Source organism: Amphiura filiformis, chromosome 17 (assembly GCF_039555335.1).
Source record: "Amphiura filiformis chromosome 17, Afil_fr2py, whole genome shotgun sequence".
NCBI lineage: Eukaryota > Metazoa > Echinodermata > Ophiuroidea > Amphilepidida > Amphiuridae > Amphiura > Amphiura filiformis.
Window position 1 is genome coordinate 25,258,375 of NC_092644.1, and position 24,209 is coordinate 25,282,583.

At 36.4% G+C, this 24,209-nt stretch overlaps 2 protein-coding genes across 2 annotated transcripts in view; both read left to right on the top strand.

Moving 5' to 3' along the window:
- LOC140137530 (uncharacterized) overlaps positions 1-24,209 on the top strand; it is a 51,734-nt gene that overhangs the window by 9,884 nt on the left and 17,641 nt on the right. The window lies entirely within an intron of this gene.
- LOC140137529 (uncharacterized) lies at positions 17,791-23,104 on the top strand. Its single transcript, XM_072159244.1, has 3 exons — positions 17,791-20,576; positions 21,256-21,603; positions 22,551-23,104. The coding sequence occupies exons 1-3, from the start codon at positions 17,888-17,890 to the stop codon at positions 22,766-22,768; spliced, it is 3,255 nt and encodes a 1,084-aa protein (XP_072015345.1). The 5' UTR covers positions 17,791-17,887; the 3' UTR covers positions 22,769-23,104.

Consider the following 24,209-nt stretch of genomic DNA (forward strand, 5'->3'; position numbering starts at 1 on the left):
AATGGGCTATTCCAGTTGAAATCCATACACCCCTATGGAAGACATGACCGTAAGCTTCCACACAAGGAGTGTGAATTTCAAATGGGGTTACCTGAATGGGCGACTCCAATTGAAATCTATACCCCCAGTGTAGGAGGTTAAGATAATGTCTCCAATAGGGGTGTATGGATTTTAACTGGAATGGCCCATAAAAACAATATCTCAGAGCTGTGGTGCATGTTTGTTTGACAGTGTTCACATTTGCCTCTGAGAAATTTGCCTATTTAAATTCTCCCTTTCTTTAAGCAAATATATTGGCAAAATTGTGTCTTAAGGTCGGATCGTCGGCTATCGTGTCATGCACCGAATCCCCTCAAAATTTCCTTAATTGTGCCCTATCCTGTAATAAATATCTTCCCCAAATTACAGATCGGGCCATCATTTAAATCATTCTGAATCCGCAAAAAACGAAATGTTAATTTTCACTAACTTAGCCGTCTCATTGATATTGCACAATAAAAATAGTATCGTGTATGCATGAATAGAATATGTGACTCCTCGCCACAACTGAGCCCGGATGTCGCCAGTGCCACTATTGAGATATGCTCCATCGAACTTAACAATAAACAATAGGAAAGAAAGGATTTATTGACTGTTTTATTCATTTTTCACTACTTAAATGTCAAGTACTATAGACATGATATACATCATTTTAAAGCTAATTTCAAGCAGAATATTTTGGTTGAATATCTCAAAAATGATGATTGGCGACATCCGGCTCAGTTGTGGCGAGGAGTCACATATAATAACATTGCGTAGCGTAGCCGTAGTTTCATTGAACATTTTTGTCAAATTTTTCTGGGAATTTTTTTTTAATGCTATGAGTTGTACAGTAGGAATATATGAAATTATCAGTGCTTTCTAGTGAGCGACACAATTCACACACTCATGTACAGCGGCCGGCTCTTGTCTTGTCATGTCACGAAGCTCAGCTGTGCAGCATTCCCTATACTCACACACACACACACTGCTTGTATAAAATACGGAGCTATTTGGCTCCCAATTTCACTAGTTTACGTGCGCACAATTAACTTACCAGTCAATTTGGTAAATATCCAATACCTCAAAGTCATAAATGAAGTGGAGATATGCATGTTTCTATAACTGAACCATTATTATTTGGTTTTACATGTCTGGTAATTTCATGATTTCGCCAGACCTGTCCCATTGAACGCTGTACAAACTAGAACTAAAGGAGCCCACGCAGCGTCGGGCATCGCCTAAAATTTTTTTCCAATTGCGATAACACGCATCGCGAGTCACGCATAAGAAAAACGGCAGCGAGCAAAATTACGGCAATATTATTGACTCCCCGTTTTAGCGGAAAAAAGTTTTACAGAACTTTGAGGGCGTTATCTGAATAATGTTTCCCCACCTAGTGAAAGAATTAGACTTTGGTCAGAGACTTTTAAAGTAGCAGAGATTAATTGTTATAAATAGATCTTTCTTTATGAATGAAATTTGCCACCTGTTACATAATATTTGGACAATTATACACGCAAAAGTGTTTTCCGAAAAAAAAGCCTAAAACAGGGGAATTTCAGAATTATTGTCACAAAAATTGACTTAATGTAGCCTTTTTTTTAAATTGAAAGTTAAACATAACAAGATTACCTAAATTCTCTTGCCAGCTTGTGTTACTTTTCAGCTTCTTTAAGCAGAAATAAATTTTTAATGACATCAATATTTTCACAGACTAGAAACACGTGCTATTACGTAATTAATGGACTTAGGCGAAAAAGCTGGCGAGAGATTTTAGATAATATTTATTTACAATTTTTCCAATAGTAAAAGTTGGAATCAGAGTTGAAGTTTTTGCTAGCAATAATTATTAGTCGTAAAATTAAGGTTAAACTAATTAATTGATATTCATTAATTGATGCAAATTAGCAGCTCAAATATTTTGTGGTTTCAAGCATTGGGATGTGTAGTTTACTCATAAAAATCAAGAGGTGTGCACCAGGAGGCAGAATATTTTTTATAATTTTTTCCTTGCTGACGTGTGGGAACCGAGTTTCCTACCTTAAAAGCATTTGTTGGAAGAATAGTGATTAGGCTAAAAAAAAGTTATGTCTCAAAGCCCACACGCGCGTTTGTTTTTCTTAGCGCATCCATGTCAGCTGAAACGGCATATTCATTTTTTATTTTTTCAAAAAGTTTTTTAGTTTTTTGCCGTAAAATCATGAAATTTTGAGACAAATTTGGAAGAAAACTTACTTAATTCGATAAACTCATTGTTTAGGTATAAAACAATTGATGTTTGTATTTCAATTGTGTAAATCAACCACAATTTCATACTGTGTACTTTTGAACACTTGAAAATGACATTTTGTTTTTAAAAAAATCTTTAAAAAAATCTTTAAAAAATTCCGCATTCGTTTTTGAAACTGCCATCGGCTTTGAGACATATCATTATTTTTTTAGCCTTAACACCTTAAATTACTGAAAATATGAAAATATTTCATTATGTATATTTATAAGAATGTCTGAAATTTTGAATTTTGAGTAGGGAGAAAAAGTGAAAAACAAATTCAAATTGGATTTAAGATTTTTGCAAGCTCAGAGACATGCTCAGATTAAATATAAATATTAAAATTTCTAAATATAAAAAAGTCATTAGTTGTAAATGAAATTTGTCACCATTGTAACGTAAATATAAATACTAAAATTTCTATATTTAATAAATGAAAGTCATTACTTGCCCATGAATGTAAATGAAATTTGACACCTTCTTACTGTCATGTTTTCATGAAATGACTCATTACAAAAATCACCATCCTCTTCTTAGAATAATAATAACAAAATATGACGTGCCCGCTGTTGCTCTTCTTAAAGTTTCAAATATCAAATTCTTAGGCGTACACAAACATATTTATATCTCGGTAAAAATGCATTTAATTTAAATTTGATACTGGCATATGGCCGTTAGTGATAGCATAAATCAGATGCAGGCGGAATGCACATAAACAAAGCCACAGTACTGATTACCACGTAATGGGCCACGTATATGGCGTTCAGAGATTTATTTAACTATCCCCACCGATACTAAAAAGTGTGTAATACTACCACGCCATACCAAAAGTTTTTATACACAGTAATCAAGTAACACGCTTACTTACACCACATGTATTTGCAAACCCGTTTCTAATTGCCACCTAAGGAAGTTTGAATACACCAATATTATACTCTCTTCAGATAGCAATACTTTTTTGTGGTTATGAGGTAATTTGCTCATAGAAAAATGTCACCTTGTGGCGTTGTGAACTTTTTTGTACCCCATGAGGATGTTGGGTATTTGTAAATAAGCTTCTCATGGTAGCATTTAGGAACTTTCAAATGAAAGCATTCGTGTCGTATTACCCACCTATGGTGCAGGCTATTTCTTGAATTATTCTATTATACTTCTACTGTTTCATCTATAGTATGATCGGAACAGAAAGAGCAGAAATCTAGACAAAATTTTGTTTTGGCTTGAATGCTTAACAAATAAAATGGGTTAATTATTAAATTTTTTAATTTGTGTATGTGTTTCGTTTTTGTTTTATTGGTTTTGTTTTTCGTATACAAGTATTTTTCTTCTAAACTGGTAACAGACATTTATCTGCATTTAAAAGCCTTATTTTTTCCCAAGTAATTTGGAGGAAGAGTGCCTTGTTTTACTTTGATTAAACAAGCACTTAGGACTAAACCTACTTCTAAAAACCATAAACATGATGTACATGTAAATATGCTGTCTCAACAGAAATACTCTCTTAAATTGACCGATTGAAATATTTCAAGCTTTTAATAGATGATGAAATTAATATATAAAATAGATTTTTTGATTGACTCGTACTCTTTTTGAAGACTGATTTGACCATCCAATAAGTAAATACTTCTAATATACTATACTGCAAAATGGCAAGATTTGCATATGGTTGGAATGAGTTTTTTTTAGAGCGAACAAATGTTTTCAATCTTTTTTGAAATTGGAAAGGATTTCCCTAACTGCAAGTGACAAAAGATTGAAAAATGATGAAATTCATTCCTTTTGACTGTATATTAATTTGGAAAAGATTAGTCCCTAAATTCAATCACTAAAACATTGAGAATCACTCCTTTTAATTAATTAAAAAAGATCCGAAATTTAAATAATTCCACAAGTCGAAAACGATTTGTGCTTAACTGCAATGGGCTATGCCAGTTGAAATCCACACTACCACTGTGGTAGATTTATCTAAAGTCTTCCACAGAGGGAGTATGAGTTTCAAATTGAATAGACATTTGAAATACTCACTCCAGTTGTGGAAGATATAGGTAAAGCCATAGTACAAGGGGAGTATGGGTTTCAAAATAATTTACCCTGACCAATTACATTTGAAAACATACTCCCCTGTGGAAGATATTTCCAAAATCTTCCACAGGGGTAGTGTGGATTTTAAATGGAATAGCCCAATCAGCAAAATATTGGAATATCAAATGTTTGATTGAATATTAAATATGAAAATTTAAGGGAGTGCTGACTTGTGGCACAACCACACGCTTGGAAAGTCTTTCTGGGATATTTCAAACGACTTGCCATTTCATTTTTGGTATGACTATAGCAGTCAATGACCTTGTACACCTTATGTCCATTTATCTAAATTCAACATCATCCAAGTTCATACTAAGTACATTTATTGTGTTATGGTATATTCATGATATCACCTGTATGTTTCACCTTTAAGGATGTGGTTTGACAAATAACTTGAGGGGGTCTATGTCACACAAAATAAAGACCATGGTTTGTGAGTAGGAACTGATATTAGTAGTACGCAAGGTATAGCATGATGTGATATGATGTTATCTAATCTAAAGGCAGCTAAAACTTCTCCGAATTAGCAGCGTGTGTGAAACTAGAGAAAGATTTTGATGCACATTGTACACGCATGGCTATTTTATTCTTTAAATGTATTTATGAATCCATTATATAACAGGATGTTTTGTTCACATATTTTTGATATACTGAATATATTGATGTGCTTATCATTAATGTGTGTATAGGCACTTGTTTCATGCTGAAATTGGGGATACACACAAGGATTCGTACCAATCAATTGGGGACATACGGTGAAATGGGGATATCCCCAATTCTCTAATGGTCATAATATGTTAAAATTTGCATTTTTGAAAATCTGGGGTGATTTGAGGTACATACCCAGTTTGCATGGTTTTATCCCAATCTGCCACACACATGTGTGTAAGATGCTTTAACAATGCAGTTTACACACAGTTTAGGTGACATCCCCATATCAACAGACAAAAACCACACTGTTGTGACGTCCCCGTTTGCACAGTCAAAAATCACGCCGAGTGTGTCCCCATTTCCACAGAAAAAAAATAACTGATGTGATCTCCCCATTTCCACTGACAAACTATAATAAGCCAACCCAATTTGATGTCCCCGTTTCAATGGACAAAAGTGAACGTGTTGTGGCCAGCAGCTCATTTGCATTTTGACTTGTGCATATTTTTGTCATGGACACTTCAAGGTAAGTAGGTTTCAACTATCAAATTTTGCATGGTTATAAGCTGAAATTGACCAGGGTTTTTTGATTTGAATCACGCTGATTTAAATCGCAATTTAAATCGCTTGATTTATTTTTTTAAATTATAAAATCACTGATTTAAATCAACTTTTTTCATTTTTTGCCATTTATTTTACTTCATTCCTAATGTTTTAATCCATAATTGCATGATTGTTTTTCAATATGTTATGTATTATTTGTAATTTTGTATAGGCCTACTTATTTTGTTAACATTTTTGTATGTAACAGTTATAATCTGGACCTCTTGGGAGAGCAGTACATGCATTGAAAGAGCTATACAGAATAAAGAAAGATTAAATAAATAAATAAATCTACAACTTTTGGATACAATTAAAATACATGTATGATGTCACTTTATCTATTGCTAAAAATTAATATTCAAGGTGCAGAATTCAACAGCTTTTTCCTCATGATTTTACCTAATTTTTTCTTCGAAATTTTCACATGTAAAAACATACATTTTGAATTTTTTGTAAATACCTGGTAGCATTGGGTATATGACTAGCATTCCACTGGTACTCTTTTGACTTTATCATGGAGCATAGCAGTTTTTGGAATAAAAAAATAAAAAAAATTAAAAAAAACAATTTAAATAAAAAATTTTTTTTAAAAATCTGATTTTTTTTTTTAATCAAAAAAATCAACAACCCTGAAATTGACAAGTATGTAGCCTACAGAAACTTGTCAACATTATCAGTGGCGTACCGTGGCCGCCCCTTCCCCGGGGGCTAAAGACAATTAAATTTTGCCGCCCCTTCCTCAACAACCCGAAAAGGTTGACCCAATTTTTTTCCGGTCGTTTGAAAAAGTGAAGAGCCAAACAAAAAAAAAAAAATGGATTTTAGGCACTACCACCCTCAAAAAGCAATGTATAGTTCCATTTTTTCAAATTTTTCTGCCCTTTTTACTTTACTAATTCTTTTTGCCACCCCTTCTTCTTCTGCCGCCTTTCTTTTTGCCACCCACTTCTTCTTCCGCCGCCCCTTCGTTTTTGCTGCCCCCTACTTAGACCCCGGGGGGCTAGCCCCCCAAAGCCCCCCCCCCAAAATATGCGCATGATTATGGCTGCCAATCTTGATTTCTGGGGAATTGTTGTAATTCTGTCAGAAGCCAATTTGTCATTTCTTGTTGATATCTATTCAGAATTTCATATCAGCAATGTGGAATATCAGAGTACTGTTTGGATTTCATGCAGTTTTCTTCATTAAAGCCTTAATGTACGATTTCCATCAAATTTTAATTTTGATATTCTTTATTCAAAATGTTGAAATTATATTAGTAGTAACTGCGGGAAGGGTTTCTGTCCATTTTAAGTTGAAATAACAAGGTAAAGTGAAAGAACCCTACTGGTTATTTTGGCCATTTAACCCACAGTTCTATGGGAGGACATAAAGTCATAATTTTTAAATTATGATAATATCTCGGAACTTTGCTCTGTTGACCTACAAAGACAACAAATTTGGCCGATTCCATTTAGGTGCAAGTTGGGACATGTGTAAACATTACAAATATGCAAAAAATCAGGTTTGAAAAAATTAACCAATTTCATATTATAAGATCGTACATTATGGCTTTAACGAGTTTATATTCCGGGGGTTTATATTATTTATAGGGGGCCTAGATTTTCAATTTGTGATGTTCATACTCATAGTAAATCACATGCTAGGATGTGAGTTCTATTCATTTGACAATGGTATCTAATAGGCCCCTTCTACTGGTTTATGCCCACTGTATTATAAACAGTAAAACTAGAATGGTATGTATATGGGTAAAGTAAAAAATAATGGCACCGTGAGGTTGTATGAAAAAGACCAGCACGGGAATTCATCCTACAAATACTGTGTTATGATTGCTTTAACCACAGCAATTTGTATATGGTGTCATGTAAAAAATAATATGCCTAATATTCTTCCCCATATCTGGATCTGGATTATATACTGCCCAACGCCCCTAAAGAGGAGTCACATGAGCAGGGTCAGGAATGTTACATGCTAGCATGAAAAGAGGTACTTGTATTTTAAACATGCACTGTAAAAAATGTACAGTACGGTACAGTTAAAAAGTTTTGTATGTGTATTCATGGCATTTTCTGAAGTGTCTGCAATTATTATTAAAGTACCAAATTCTTTCAAATTAGTACGTCACTTAGATTCTACTTAAAGCCATATTATAACATTTGCTGTTGAGGACGCCCTCACTGATTTTTTAAAATTCATTTTTTACACAATTATATTGTACTTTATTAAACCAATATACCCTGCAAAAATCAAGACTCTAGGTGCTGTAGTTTTGTCAAAATCCGATATTTTGAATAAAGCGCCGGAACCGCGCTTATTATTACGATGGAATTATTAGTCGAACGCATACGCGATGTTCACAACACACAGTGCGGACGGTGATCTACACAACAAAGGGTCGTACCATAACATGACCGAAGGAGTGGTAATGCGTATTGGCGACATCTGGCGCTGGTAGTAAATTCCAATTTTCTTTGCTTTGACGTAGTTGTTCGGCTCAAAAATAAAGGGATATATCTGACAGTAAAACTAACATTTTATGTCAAAGAAATGCTAATCTATTTTGTATGATAGTGTTATAATATTGCTTTAATAGTCTACATATGAAAATGTAAAGCTTGGTGCGCAAAATAAATGTTCCAAAACTCACTTGTTGCAAGATCACTCTTTGTAATTTTGACCACTTTGTCACACTTTGGTGCCATCATTTCTGATTATACCCATAATTTATGTACCGGTACACTTAATTGTTTCATGCTGTAAATGGGGATACACACAAGGATCCTTACCAGTCAATTGGGGAAATACCGCAAAATGGGGATATTCCTGTTGACCTTAACTTTGATGTTGATTTGGTTTTGTCAGGATAAGGCCTACTATGGTGACCTAGGCTACCTTAGCCTAGTCCTAGGCCTGCTGATTTGTTTGTAGTACGTACGTCATCCCCAGTTTGGTACTAACATTTTCATTGTGTACCAGTATAGGCCTATACTGTTTTGCAACATGCAAACTGTGGATGTGGATTTTTTTTAAATCCCCATTTGCCCTTATCTTTGCCAATAGCCATACCCTTGTGTGTAGTGCTCCTTGTAAAAAAGGAAATTGGCTAGTACTAGGTCACATTGAAGGTCATGATGTGTGTTGTGGCCATGCCATGTGCAGTGAGGGATTTCAAGAGTAACTCCACTTTTAGGGCTAAACATAAGGTAAGCTGAAGTGTTTATTCCTGCTCTAGCTGTGCTTTGATGTACTGTAATCAAAGCTGTGACTTTTTCCTAAATTGGTTTATTCAAACTACATGTACCAATATTAATTATGCACATATGGTAGACATACATGTGATGTGCCAAACATGCATGGTTGTTGAATTTGGCACATTATCATCTGACAATGTGCTCTGCATGCATGGTGTGTGCAGGCATGTGATGGGTTTTATATAAGCTTATATACCACTTAGTCTGATCCGATACGGTACCGGTATTTATCATTTTTAGAAGTGGAGGATTAGGCATAGGCCTACACTGGTCAGCTAGCAGATCATGCAGCAAGCCTTTGGTTTCTAACTTCCGCAACCCGTGCATACAACATGATGTGCACAGCGGCTTGATCTGTTACGTGGTCGAGGTAACAAAAATACAGCATATGAAAAAATAATTTGTTTTTATTCAAAATATTACTAATATAGGGCCTACCATACTCCAAATTAATTGTTTTCTATTTTAAAAAAAATCAACATTAACCCTGCTGATCACAAATTAACTAATGGTAGTTTATACATGAAGGTAAAGCCAAGTCAAATGAAGAATCCAAATTTGTTAAAATTGTGCAGGCAATTGTTATAGGTTAATACTTGCATTGGTGGGAGTGAAATTGTACAAAATAATGCACACGTACTGAGAAGTTGATGTGTCTAATGCACAAGCCCTGCAGGGACGAGTGCATTAGACGCATCAACGTCTCAGTACAAGTGCATTATTTTGTACAATTTCTGAGCAACAAGATTACACATTTATTAACCTTTTTCATACCAGAGAAAAAAAATCCTGTGATTTTTGCATTTTTATAACAAAATTGTCATTAAAATGTTAGAAAATGCAAGCAAATATAAATATGCATAATTTATAATATTTGATTTGTGAAAATGTTGTGCTTTGTATGTGGTCATGTGTCATATGGTGGGGCACAATTGCGTTACAAGCACTGATTTTGATCATTTGTCCTCCTTTTCACTTAAATTGTTACATGTCTAAAATTATACATCTCACACCAACAATCTTCCAAGGAATCCGACTATGTAAAAATGAAGTTGGTATACAGGGTGCGTAAGAAAATATAGGGTGATATCATGAAAAAAATTAATTTTACTAATAAATTCACAATTTATTGCATTTGCTACTGATATGGAATACCAGGCTCAAATGTTATCTAATTTTGTGGCAGGCAACACTATCGAGCTTAAATAAAATGTGTACTTTGCTATGTTATGATTGACCAAAGTGGTGATACAGGGTGTGAAAATATACGTAACTTCACACACAAAATGTTGATTGCATTTTTGAAAATATTTTCTTTAGAGTGTATCCAACATTTATTTTAAAACTGCATATTTGGATTCCTGGGGTAAAAAGCTTTCCGAAAATGTATACTTTTCCTATCCTAGGGTGTATAATTCTCAAGATACGACAATTGAAAGCCAAAAAGCATGTTGTGACTGAAAATCTTGGCATTTGTGTGTATATAATAGGAAAAAATTGAGGTTCGTGTGACTTGCGGTTCTCAGTGAATACTTGTAAACATGATTAGATCAAGTTATTAGGCTTGCTTTCATTTGAGGTATGATTTGCAAATATTGCACACAATTTGGCAATGATATAATTCAAAATTCAAAAAGATGGCATGTCTCCCATACAGAATGCACATACTCCACTACCGCTTATCCACTACCGCTTATCCACCAGGTTTATCTTCGTTAACATTTTGGTATTTTTCACTGATTAAACAAATTGGCATTTCAAATTGAGAAACATATTTGAAAATAAGAATAATCAGGCTGTATAATGAGCCTAAACTTGATGCAATTGGACCAAGAATAGCCCTGTGACAACAAGTTAAATCAGAAAGAGGAGAGAAAAATGTAATGTCACCAGGTATTTTGGGGTCCCACCATAAGACACATGACCATGTAACTCTGAGACTAAACTTAACTTCCAAAATAATTTTGCCCATAGAGCACAGTACTGTAGGCCATGGCAGACCAGAAATTGAGTCATAACAAAGGTAAGTTATTGCTTTAGAGCAGATGCATGGTATTGTCGGTAAAAGTGGTTAAATCTAAAGATTTCATTGTATTTTTCAATGCCAATTCCAGGATTTGTGGCAAAGATATTCAAAGATTGATTCATATTGCAATCATTCAAGCCCCTGCAAAGAATGCTAAATATTATGCAAATTATGACCATCAACTTGGAATTTATATTTTATCATCAATTTTTGATCACAGTTTTGTGATATTTTCAAGGAGGGTGGTGAACAATGTTGCCTAATTTAGTGTGGGGATTTAAATAGCAAAACCTCTACACTTCTCATGAATAACAGTTACGTCTATTGTATTCTACATTGTGAAAACAAAAATGATTAGCAACTTCTCCAAATTCCATAGCATTTTGCAATATATGCGATACCAGCTATATTTATTATGGTGCTGAAAAGTGTGCAGTAGGGCATTTGAAGTTTTGGAGAATATTTATACTCCATAAAGCAGTATACAGACTTTTTATTAGACGTATAATATTGTATGTACATGTAACATATCTACGTTATTTAATCTATTGCCATTCTATTTCCAGTAATGTTTAAGTTCTAACTAATGTTTAATGACGTAAAATCGATAACATATTTCTACCAGATATTATACATAACATATTATCGATTTTACGTCATCAAACATTCGTTAGAACTTAAGCATTACTGGAAATAGAATGGAAATAGATTAAATAACGTATATGTTACATACAATATTGTACATCTAATACTCGGAGTCTGCATGCTGCTTAAGTGTAAGCAACATTGATTAAACAATATAGACCTTTGTACAATATATCATGTAAATTATTTTACAATTATTTTCACTTTTTTACCCCTTCAGAAATGGTATGGGCGAGGCTGCCAGGCCTCCCAAAGATTCTCTGGCCAGTAGAGAAATTGGGGCAAGGGGAAGGATACTACTGTAAATCTGATAATGCGATGTAAGTATGTTTTATGACTTATACTTACACAATTATATTTTATTTCTTTTTGTCACTAAGCTGACACAGTCAGATAAATTTCATTCCATTTTTTAATATGCTCCCTGGAAACTACACAATGTTCCCAACATGATTAGTATACAGAGACATTAAACAATCTATGCTATTGATTGATGAAGCTACATGTACATTGTATAGTCCAGTGTGGATGGATATTGGATGATGCCCATGGTATCTCTGGGTGTGCCAGGTTGGAAAAGTGCATGTATATTGTAAATGACATAATTTGTCTTTCAAAATACAACTTACCCGGGACAACTTATTACATTTGCTCTTTACAGCTTCAATAACATAAAGGAGATGATGACATTTGGCGATACACCACAATGTAGAAATATAAGAGAGGATACTATAAGTAAATATTTTACTGTAGTTATAGATTATTAATTAGCTACAAGTTATCATTAGTTTTGGTTTTTCATATTTTGCTTTTCATTTTAGAAGTTTACAAAACAAATTATATAGCATTGCTTCTGGTATTGTAGTCAAGTCCAACCCAAGACCTATAAAATCCTCAGCATCTAAGGCTGAATCATCAATGCAAAATTCTTTCATCACTATACCCCAACTGAAATTAATGATAAGTACATTGTGTAATGTGACCAATTATAGCCCAAACCAACCACTATAATATCATTTGGTTAATTTGTCTCCCACAATTCATTGTAAAAATTGCAACATTTAAAGGAGGATTTCGTGATCCTAGCATTCTCTTTTATGACATTTTTCAGTAGATATATATCCACGAAGAAAGCTTATTCCCAAAATTTCAGTTGAATCCGATTTTGCGTTTGCGAGTTATGCATGATTATGTGTATTACACTGCTCCACAGGCCTACTGTTAAATTCAAATTTGGCGATATATTTGCTAAACGAATTAATCTGCAAGAAATGTTTGGCACATAAACATTATTATGTAGCCAGAGGTATCCAGTGGTATAAAAATCTCAACTTTTTTTGAGAAAAGTGGGGTTGTGGATCACGAAATGCCCTTTTAATGGAATACTTTGGAAAAATAATGCTGAATAAGTTCTTTACATTATACTAATCATTTTGGTAAAATATAAAATAAATGTAAAGATTCCAATTTCACCAAGTGCAAGTTTCCAATTTCACCAAGTGTAAGTAATTGTTATAATTGATTGTAATCACTGCTTACTGCACAGAGGTGGGGGAGGCAATAAATTATAGTCAAATTAGCTGGTGAACCGATTCCTCAAGTCCTAAAGGCTCGAGACTGAGTCCAAGCCCAAGTCCTACAAGTACAAGACCGAGACCGGCCAAGTGTTCTCAAGTCCTTCAACACAGATTCTTCGCACTTTGCATTTTTTGTTAGGTAATATACTAAGTTAACATCAAGTAGTTAAAAATGGACACCCATTCATGTTTAAAACAACACACAAACTTTAATGGTTATTATTTTCATTTTATTTATTTTACTTTTTTGCTGGACCATGAAATGGTACCAGCCTATATTAGTGTATGTAACTAACTAACTTACTTACTTACTTACTTATTTACTTATTTACTTATTTATTTATTTACTTATTTACTTATTTACTTACTTACTTACTTACTTACTTACTTACCAACCTTTTGGTCTGAAATGGACATATCACGAAATGCCACAAAGGTATGACCGTCCGGGTGGTGTCAAATGAAAGAGAAAATATAAAGAATGTAATACAGAAACACAGGGGGTTCTACTCCACATAGTTTTTAAGTTGTGGTCCATTTTGACCTTCAAAATCATCAGAAGTCGCCCAATTGGGCTTCTAATCACGGGTTTGGCAACTTATAACTGCTCTAGTTTTTTGGTTTGTTTGTTTGTTCATTTGTTTTTGTTTGTGTGCTGTTGTTTTTTACCTTTTGCATAATCCCTATGTCGATTTTTTTTTCACTTTATAATCGATCTCCTCGATGTCCTCATCAAGGTCACCAATAGTGACAAACCATACTTATGTTGAGGACAAAATGATGGCACTAACAGAGTTTGATCAGCTAAAAGTCCCTACATTTTGTCATGTATTGAAGAAAATAGTTCACAATTTCCTTTTTTTTTTGAAGATTCAAATCTAATTTTAGAAAGTGGTATTTTATCATTTAGTTCTATATGTGATGCGATCAAGCAAAATCAGTCGGAATTCGGCAATTTTAGTTTTGAGATATGGGCCATCGCGCCAAATAATGTGTGTAGGGGTAGAAAAATCATAATTGACTCTTTTGGAAAAATGGAAGGGAAAAACATTCTTCTTTCACATGGAAATATGTTTTGATGAAATTCCGAAGGGGAAAATGTTAAAAAAGTGACTTTTTTTACCTACATCCAACTTCATTAATTGTCAAAAATCGTGAAATTTTTCCAAATCAAGCTTGGATTAAGCATTTTGTTATGCCAAATTTCATCAACCGTATGTATCGTTGCTAAGTTGACATACTTATTAGTGTGCCAGAAATGACTCAATTAAATTAAACTTGATTTTCTCTGCTTTTTTCTTCTTTTTAATGTATCAGTGTTCAAATTGTTGTAACTTTGTAACCAAAGGTCGTATTGATGGACTGGCTTTTCACTAATGTGGAGCTTTGAATGCGCTTAAAATGAAAATGTAAGAATCTCAAAATTAGCCTGGGCCTACTTCAGACTGATTTTGCTTGATCGCATCACATATGATGAGGTTGCCAATAGAGTTTGGTTCAATTTTACATATTCTGTTTGCTTTACTTAGAGTTGTGTTACAAAATATTTTATTATGGATAAATTCAACATCGTCTTTCACATATTGGTTTCTTTGCTAGGGGTACTAGAAAGACGGAAGCAAAAAGATACATTACTCTGCTTTTTAGGGGATTACGCGCATGCTGCATCATGGGTGGCAATGAAAGGTGAGTACTAGTGTTAAAGACTTCTGTATAATTATGATAAAATGTTCTTGTATAGATATAAACTCACTGCTGGCATTTGGCAAAATTTTAAACTTCATGGTTATAGACGAATATTGATTCTGTTCATATTGAAACATTCTAAATGTCATCACAAGTGCATGCTTTTATAGGTTTTCCCGTCCAATTTCGAACTTTGGTCGTTCAGTTTAATATAAGTGTCATTCCTTTTTGCGCGAAATTGAATGAACGCTTACATTCTCTATTTTAATTTCACATATGCGAAAAACAAAATAGAACAATGTTTAATCGAATTCACGAAGGGCAGAATCCATGTCTAATGGTGAAATTGAAACATTCAAGAACAAAATTGAATCACAATGAATTGTTCTGATCATACATTAATTTGATTGAACTAAAATGAAATCGATTGCTTATAATGCGAAAAAGAAATCGGGATTTGTTATGATCATTCAATCTGGCGTGAAAAAGAATGACACTTTTATTAGTGAAAACCTAAGTTTGGTAGTTTTATTTTCACAAACTTTGCCAGTTGAAATTATGCCTTTATGTCACTAAGTATTAGCATAGACCCTAGAAGAAAGGGTCTATGGTATAAGGTGAGAAATTCTAGACGCTGATGACTTCCCAGAGCATATTACTGTGAAGATTTGATGTTAGTTGTGGCCGTGATGATCAATTTTTAACACTTAAAACTTAAAATTGTGCATTATTTCATTCTGTCAGTCACAATTAAGTTTAGTTGAATGGGCATATCCTTGCTGAGCATATTCTTATTGACTTCTGCCGTAATACTAGTTTCAGAGAAGTCTTTAACATAGTAGACGTTCCCACATTTGGTTTTTTCCAAATAGGTTGAAACTGAGTCAAGAGATTTGCAAAAATAAAGCTGTACATGGTGACTTACAAAAGGTATCATGAGTTCGAGTTTGGAGCTGAAATATGGTGTAATTATTAAGTTATTTAATGTTGGGTCGGAAAAATCCGAAAAAATTGAAATAACTTGTGTTTTCAACCCAGCAACAGATGACTTTGTAAATAATTTATTATATACAGCTTAAAAATGCCCAACATTGTGAGTGTTTGTTCCAAGTTAAGTCACCATGGGCTAACTCCCATTCAGATCCCCAAGAGGTGTCCCATAATAAAGTACTTGTATTTTTGTGGAGACAATGTTGGTTTAAAAAAACACCAATGTAGTTAAGATATTGTTCCCTCATGTGAACAGTGAAGTTTGGCAGAAGTCCCATTATGATGTCACCTTGTTGTAACTAGATCCTTTATATGACATGATGGAAGACCTTCCCCTCCAGTAAAAATATTTATTCTCTCAGTGAAGGACCTGGATTTTACTGTAGTTTACCCATGCTTGATTTCTTGAAGGTGTTGATGCTGAAGAATTGGAAGCATTTGAGAATGAATGCCCAACTTGGGTGACCACAGGGAGAGGAAGCGGTGCCAAAATTGATGAAACAAGGCAGCAGCAGATCAAAGAAGAGACAGACACCAAACGAACAGTGACTTCAGGGAAAGAAAGGGGTGAAGAAATAGATGAAACGAGAAGGCAGACTAAACAAATCAAAGAAGGGACAGACACCGAAGGAACAGAGACTTCAGGGAAGGAGAGGGGAGAAGAAATAGATGAAACGAGCAGGCAGACTAAACAAATCAAAGAAGGGACAGACACCGAAGGAACAGAGACTTCAGGGAAGGAAAGGGGTGAAGAAATAGATGAAACGAGCAGGCAGACCAAACAAATCAAAGAAGGGACAGACACCGAAGGAACAGAGACTTCAGGGAAGGAGAGGGGAGAAGAAATAGATGAAACGAGCAGGCAGACTAAACAAATCAAAGAAAGGACAGACACCGAAGGAACAGTGACTTCAGGGAAGGAAAGGGGTGAAGAAATAGATGAAACGAGCAGGCAGACTAAACAAATCAAACAAGGGACAGACACCGAAGGAACAGAGACTTCAGGGAAGGAGAGGGGAGAAGAAATAGATGAAACGAGCAGGCAGACTAAACAAATCAAAGAAGGGACAGACACCGAAGGAACAGAGACTTCAGGGAAGGAGAGGGGAGAAGAAATAGATGAAACGAGCAGGCAGACTAAACAAATCAAAGAAAGGACAGACACCGAAGGAACAGTGACTTCAGGGAAGGAAAGGGGTGAAGAAATAGATGAAACGAGCAGGCAGACTAAACAAATCAAACAAGGGACAGACACCGAAGGAACAGAGACTTCAGGGAAGGAGAGGGGAGAAGAAATAGATGAAACGAGCAGGCAGACTAAACAAATCAAAGAAGGGACAGACACCGAAGGAACAGAGACTTCAGGGAAGGAGAGGGGTGAGGAAATAGAAGAAACGAGCAGGCAGACTAAACAAATCAAAGAAGGGACAGACACCGAAGGAACAGAGTATTCAGGGAAAGAAAGGGGTGAGGAAATAGATGAAACGAGAATGCAGACTAAACAAATCAAAGAAGGGACAGACACCGAAGGAACAGAGACTTCAGGGAAGGAGAGGGGAGAAGAAATAGATGAAACGAGAAGGCAGACTAAACAAATCAAACAAGGGATAGACACCAAAGGAACAGTGACTTCAGGGAAGGAGAGGGGTGAGGAAATTGAAGGTGGCGAGAAGCTGAGAAGGAATCGGAAGAGAAAGATGAAAGAAATGAAGGCTTCAGGTAAAGAAAGGGGTGAGGAAATAGATGAAACGAGAAGGCAGACTAAACAAATCAAACAAGGGACAGACACCAAACGAACAGTGACTTCAGGGAAGGAAAGGGGTGAGGAAATTGAAGGTGGCAAGAAGCTGAGAAGGAATCGGAAGAGAAAGATGAAAGAAATGAAGGCTTCAAGGAAAGAAAGGGGTGAGGAAATGGATGAAACAAGAAGGCAGACTAAACAAATCAAACAAGGGACAGACACCAAGCGAACAGTGACTTCAGGGAAGGAAAGGGGTGAAGAAATTGAAGGTGGCGAGAAGCTGAGAAGGAATCGGAAGAGAAAGATGAAAGGAATGAAGGCTTCAGGGAAAGAAAGGGCGAGGAAATGGATGAAACGAGAAGGCAGACTAAACAAATCAAACAAGGGACAGACACCAAAGGAACAGAGACTTCAGGGAAGGAAAGGGGTGAGGAAATAGAAGAAACGAGAAGGCAGACTAAACAAATCAAAGAAGGGACAGACACTGAAGGAACAGAGACTTCAGGGAAGGAGAGGGGAGAAGAAATAGATGAAACGAGAAGGCAGACTAAAGAAATCAAACAAGGGACAGACACCGAAGGAACAGAGACTTCAGGGAAGGAGAGGGGTGAGGAAATTGAAGGTGGCGAGAAGCTGAGAAGGAATCGGAAGAGAAAGATGAAAGGAATGAAGGCTTCAAGGAAAGAAAGGGGGGAGGAAATGGATAAAACAAGAAGGCAGACTAAACAAATCAAAGAAGGGACAGACACCAAGCGAACAGTGACTTCAGGGAAGGAAAGGGGTGAGGAAATAGAAGAATGTAGCAAGAAGCTGAGAAAGAATCGGAAGAGAAAGATGAAAGGAATGAAGGCTTCAAGGAAAGAAAGGGGTGAGATGAGAAAGCAGACTAAACAAATGAAGGTCAGCCCAAGGACAAAAAACGGCGACGCTAGTGAAAGGAAAAGAGACCAAGATAACATAGATAAGGATTCAGATTGGTATGTGGCTGAATCAGATGTATCTGAGGACTCTACGTGGTCTACAGTAATCCCTCTCCAAGGGCTATTGACAAGAAATTCAGGTGGTGAAAATTATGATGATGATTCTGGTTCTGACAGTGAGAGTGATAGGGAAGATGGCACAAGTGATGAGATTTCAGACAGCGAGAGTGATTGGAAATATGGCTCAAGTGATGAGATTACAGATTCAGAGATTTCGGATGCAGAGATTTCAGATTCAGACATATCAGATGTGTCATTAAAAAGGGCACAGAGTTATCTGCAACGACCTAAACCACCTACTCAACCACCTGTACCAGGGGTATCTGTAATGAGTACCAGCAACACAAAAGATGAACGCTCATATGACAAACCAGCATACTGTTTTGTGTGCAGTAAACCACAGAAGAAACTGCCAGTACACATTAAGCAGCATAGTAACGACCCTGTCGTAGCCAAGTTTTTGGCTTTAACACAAGGACCTGAGAAGGACTCAATGTGGATCAAGATGAGAAACTATGGTAACCATATCCATAATTACCATGTTTTGGAGAAAGGAGAAGGAGAGCTGATAGTGGTGTACAGGCCATCTCATGAAGTAAGTCCAGCTCATTATACACCATGCCCAGATTGCCTAGGCTACTATTCGAAAACAGAGTTTTACAAGCACAGATGCAAACTTACAAAACTAAGCGAGAAGGATGAGGAAAAGAGACGTCAACGTGTGAGGGAGGGTCAGCTACTTCTTCCACCACCACGTTTCCTTGAAGAGAAAGATCCCTTGAACAACTTGCTAGCAGGATTGTATAATGACAAGATCAAATCATGCATACGGGAAGATCAGCTAATAATGAGTTTAGCACAGAAACTGTTCAAGAAACATGGCCACAACAACCAACAATACAATACGATTCGAAGCAAGCTGAGAGAAATAGCCCGTCTGCTTATTGCTTATAGAGATGTAACCGGACAGAGGACTGCTAGTCTCGATGACATAATAAGCCCGCAGAAGTATGAGGATGTATTGAAGGCAGTAAGGATAGTGACAGACTTCAACGACGATGACAAGACATACGGAAAACCAAGTTTAGCCTTAAAGTTGGGGCACACACTGAAGAAGGCATCCATGATAGTTGTGAGCAAAGCTTTGATTGGTGGGCCAGAATTTGAATTCAGAGAAAAAGAAGCAAGAAACTTTCATACACTACTGTCAGAGAATTGGGATGAAGAGATTTCACATCACGCTATACGAACATTGTCAAGTAGAAGGAGGAACAACCCCAAATTACTGCCTCTGACATCAGATGTTTGCAAACTATCACAACACTTGCGTACAATAGGAGACAGTACTCTGTCAGAACTTCAGAGAGCTGTAGATGAAGATGATGATGAAAAGATACCATCTTTGTGGAAGGAACTAGCAGAAGTTATCCTTACCCAGCTTATTCTTTTCAATAGAAAAAGACAGGGCGAGGTGTCTAAGATCACCATGAATGACTACAGCAAACTTAAACGAGGGGGATCACAGGTTTTTGATGTGCAGCAACTTACCAAATTAGAGCAGAGACTTGTGAAGTTCATGTGGAGATTGGAGATAAATGGCAAATTTGACCGAACCGTTCCACTGCTTGTTACGTCTAAACTGAAACGGTCTTTAGATGTGCTGGTTGAGAACAGAAGCAAAGCCAACATTAGTAGCAGCAACACATTCCTATTTGCTATCCAATGGTCACCTAATCCCATCCGTGGGTGCGACGCCCTTAGAAAACATTCTAACCTATGTGGAGCAACACAACCTGAGCTGTTACGCTCTACCAGATTACGGAAGCATGTAGCGGTAATGTCCCAAGTGATGAATTTGGAAAACAACGAATTGGACGTCCTTGCGAATTTCCTTGGGCACAACATAAACATACATCGTGAATATTATAGGCTGCCAGATGCGGCATTACAAGTTGCCAAAGTTTCCAAATTGCTGGTTGCCATGGAAAGGACCAACGCCACCTCAGTTCTGCAAGGGGTATCGTTGGAGGAGCTTGAGGTAACACCAGATGAAGGTATGGACTGATGATATTGATACCTTTTGTTTTTGTGATAAAATGCAGCAATTTAACCAGGCCCAATTGTTGTTGCAAAATGTTGTTAAAACACATAATTTGTATACTTAGCATCCATGGATTTCAATTGGGGCAAATTAGGGTTAGTTTTCTTGTAAAAATGAAATGGCGATCTGATAAGAAATCAACAATTTTTAGGGCATGGTTAGCAAAAATCTGGGGTCCAGTAGTTAATGAAATGATTTATTCAAATAAAGGGTTAAAACATGATTTTAAGGGCTGTTTTAGACAGCATTTCTGCATTTCTCAAGTTTATTTTTCTAAACTGCTAAAAAGGTGTCACTTGGCCTGAAACTACTGACTATACTGCAACCCTGTTGTAGTGGCATATAACTTGGTAGAATATATTACATGTACGTGATAGATTATTAACTTCAGCACTACTTTCTTTTTGACTACAATGGGTAATGTAATTGTGTTTACCATATGACATCATCAAGAAGAAATATGCCCATTGTAAACAGATAATCTTCAAAGGACCACCTTTTACTGAAGACACTGGTCAAGCTAGGGAAACATTTTCAGGTGAACCAAAAAGTTAAAAGGCTTTCATATAGTGTAAAATGAAGCTGTACATGTAATTAACGGTTTAATTATGTTTGGACTCTTTTCTTTCAAGATGTGAATATGGACTACATCAGTGACAACTACATCAGTGACAGTGATAGTGAGAATGCTGAACAGGCTCAAGGGAATCAGCAACAGACCAAGACCAAAGGGAATCAGCAACAGACCAAGACCAAAGGGAATCAGCAACAGACCAAGACCAAAGGGAATCAGCAACAGACCAAGACCAAAGGGAATCAGCAACAGACCAAGACCAAAGGGAATCAGCAACAGGCCAAGACCAAAGGGAATCAGCAACAGACCAAGACCAAAGGGAATCAGCAACAGACCAAGACCAAAGGGAATCAGCAACAGACCAAGACCAAAGGGAATCAGCAACAGACCCAGAAAAGAAAGAAAGGTAATGGTGTTGACAATTGATGTATGAGATCTGTAGTCATGTTAAACATCATTGGACAGTAAAGAAAAGTGCTCATGGTCTATAATTCCAATAAACAAAATGTTTGTTCAGCCTTTAAACAGAATGTATTGTTTAGTCAAATTTAACTAATACAAATGCTCAGCATGCATATATTATTTGAATTATAATATTTTGTTTTTCTCTCCTAATTAGACAATGCGTTCCTTTCGTTATGCTGCCCCTGTAGCTTGGAATTCCCTTCCCAACAACATCCACAATATCACTTCCCTTGCTCAATTCAAATGTAGTCTTAAAACTCATTTTTTCCAACATGCTTTCCCTGAATCTTATTAAAGGTTTTTTGTGTTTCACTGTGTGTCCTTTGTTTTTTGTTTTCGTGCCCGAGATCTTTTTTTTTTGATGCTTTTTGCATGGTATAAATACACTGCGTACCATCTATTTTGAAGTTATTGTGGGGAATTGGAGGGTTTTGTTTTGGGCCTCGGTATTTTTCCTCAGGTGCTAACACACCCTTGGAAAAATACCTCGGCCCAAAACAAAACCCTCCGATTTCCAGCAGTGACCTCAAAACAGATAGCTTGCAGTTATTATTGTCTAATTATTCACCAGGAATCTCATGCATAAATCGTAATTGAAAAGAAGTTACCACATCAGCTTTGCGTTGCAAATGATTTTTAATTAAGTAGTTCAGTAATTTGTAAGGAAATCATTTGTACATGTAGCTTGAGCAATTGTCTGTATCACTTGATTGATCTTTGATACTTACCAGGCTAACTAATGGTTCTTTGAGAACTCCTAATCCTTTGAAATTAACATTAAGTTGGTTGCCTGAGCTTTGGATTCTGTAGAATGGACATGCTGATAATATTTGTGTGCCATCACCATCCTAATTTTACTATTTGTGTACTTTTTTTCATTTAATTTAGGAAGAAGAAGTGTCAAGAAGATACCTTGGAATGAACAACAGGTGGCAGCTGTTAAGCGGCATTTGAATAAGTATATTGCTACAGGAGTTCTCCCGGGTAAGGATGAGATCTTAAAGTGTAAAGAGGGGGAGCCAACACTAAAATGTAGGACCTGGCAAAACATCAAGGACTATATCAGACACCAGATCGTCAAGTCAAGGAAGCCTAAGGTTCAATAAGCAGTGAGGTCAAGTGGACATAGACCATTCTGCCTTCAAGCTCTGGAGAGTTTGGCAAGTTAGGTCAATTGGCAAGCCAATTTGACCTATTGTCATCAAGTTTCACAAGAATAGTCTCATTCCTAGATTTCTTACATGCTACACCAGGTTTAACCCCGGGGGGCCACTCAAATATGACAGTGTACGCATGCGTGACCAAATTTTTTTCAAACACCCCTAAACGAGTTTTACCCTACCAGCAAATTTAGCCCTTAATAAGGTAATTTAGTGTAGAATTTACCCCCTAATGAGTTTTTGGCTGGTGAAAATGCAACAAATGTACCCTTTTGACTCATAATTTACCCAATATTTGAAAAGGTACCCTAAACAAGTTGTCCAGTTTCAGAAAACTACCCTTATTCTTGAAAATCACTGTTTTTAGACCCTAAACGCGTCACGCTGCAGTAACTTGCCTTGCCTAAAAAAACACCCCCTTTTACTTGTTTTTTTGGTCACGCATGCGTACAGACCATTTATGTGAGTGATCCCCCCGGGGGTTTAACCTAGGTGTTTTAAGCAATATGAGTCATCTGTTACATGTTTACATTTTAGCTTTGCCAATGATGTTACTGTGTTTTATGGAGGTTTAGATTTGGAGCATGTGTATTTTTGCAGAGACCTCTCAGATATTTGTGAGGATAGTTTCAGTGTTGCCAAAACTTTTCAGCATGCAAGGCGCGCGCATTGACTAGCCAGGCCCGGTAAAGGATTCTCAAGTAGCCCAATTTTTAACCTTCCAAAAAGCGCCTAATACCGGATATTTGGGCGGATTTACCCAATTTAGAATGCAAAACACCCAATTGGGCGGAAAAGCACTTGACTTTAAAACATCCGGTACTTACTGGGAAGTTACCGACCAATCAATAAATGGTCACAAAACCCATTGTAATTGCAATTTGGAGCTTAAAAACTCAAAACCTTTATAAATCACCAAAAATAGGCTAAATTGAAAGAAAAATACATCAAATTGCTGCCGCTGCCTGAGACTGATAAAAGTAGCCCAATTTTAGGCAAGTAGCAGCATGCTTTTTTGAGTAGCGGCAAAGAAGTGTCAAGAAGATACCTTGGAATGAACAACAGGTGGCAGCTGTTAAGCGGCATTTGAATAAATATATTGCCACAGGAGTTCTCCCGGGTAAGGATGAGATCTTAAAGTGTAAAGAGGGGGAGCCAACACTAAAATGTAGGACCTGGCAAAACATCAAGGACTATATCAGACACCAGATCGTCAAGTCAAGGAAGCCTAAGGTTCAATAAGCAGTGAGGTCAAGTGGACATAGACCATTCTGCCTTCAAGCTCTGGAGAGTTTGGCAAGTTAGGTCAATTGGCAAGCCAATTTGACCTATTCAGCATCGAAGTGGTTACGTAATTCTCTTGGTTACCGGATCACGCTATTTTGAT

Excerpts from the sequence above, each read along its gene's own strand:
- LOC140137529 (XM_072159244.1), top strand. The coding sequence starts at position 17,888 with ATGGATGAAACGAGAAGGCAGACTAAACAAATCAAACAAGGGACAGAC. Across the intron at positions 20,577-21,255 it reads TGAGGTAACACCAGATGAAG|ATGTGAATATGGACTACATC; the intron begins GTATGGACTGAT and ends TTTTCTTTCAAG. Across the intron at positions 21,604-22,550 it reads GACCCAGAAAAGAAAGAAAG|GAAGAAGAAGTGTCAAGAAG; the intron begins GTAATGGTGTTG and ends CATTTAATTTAG.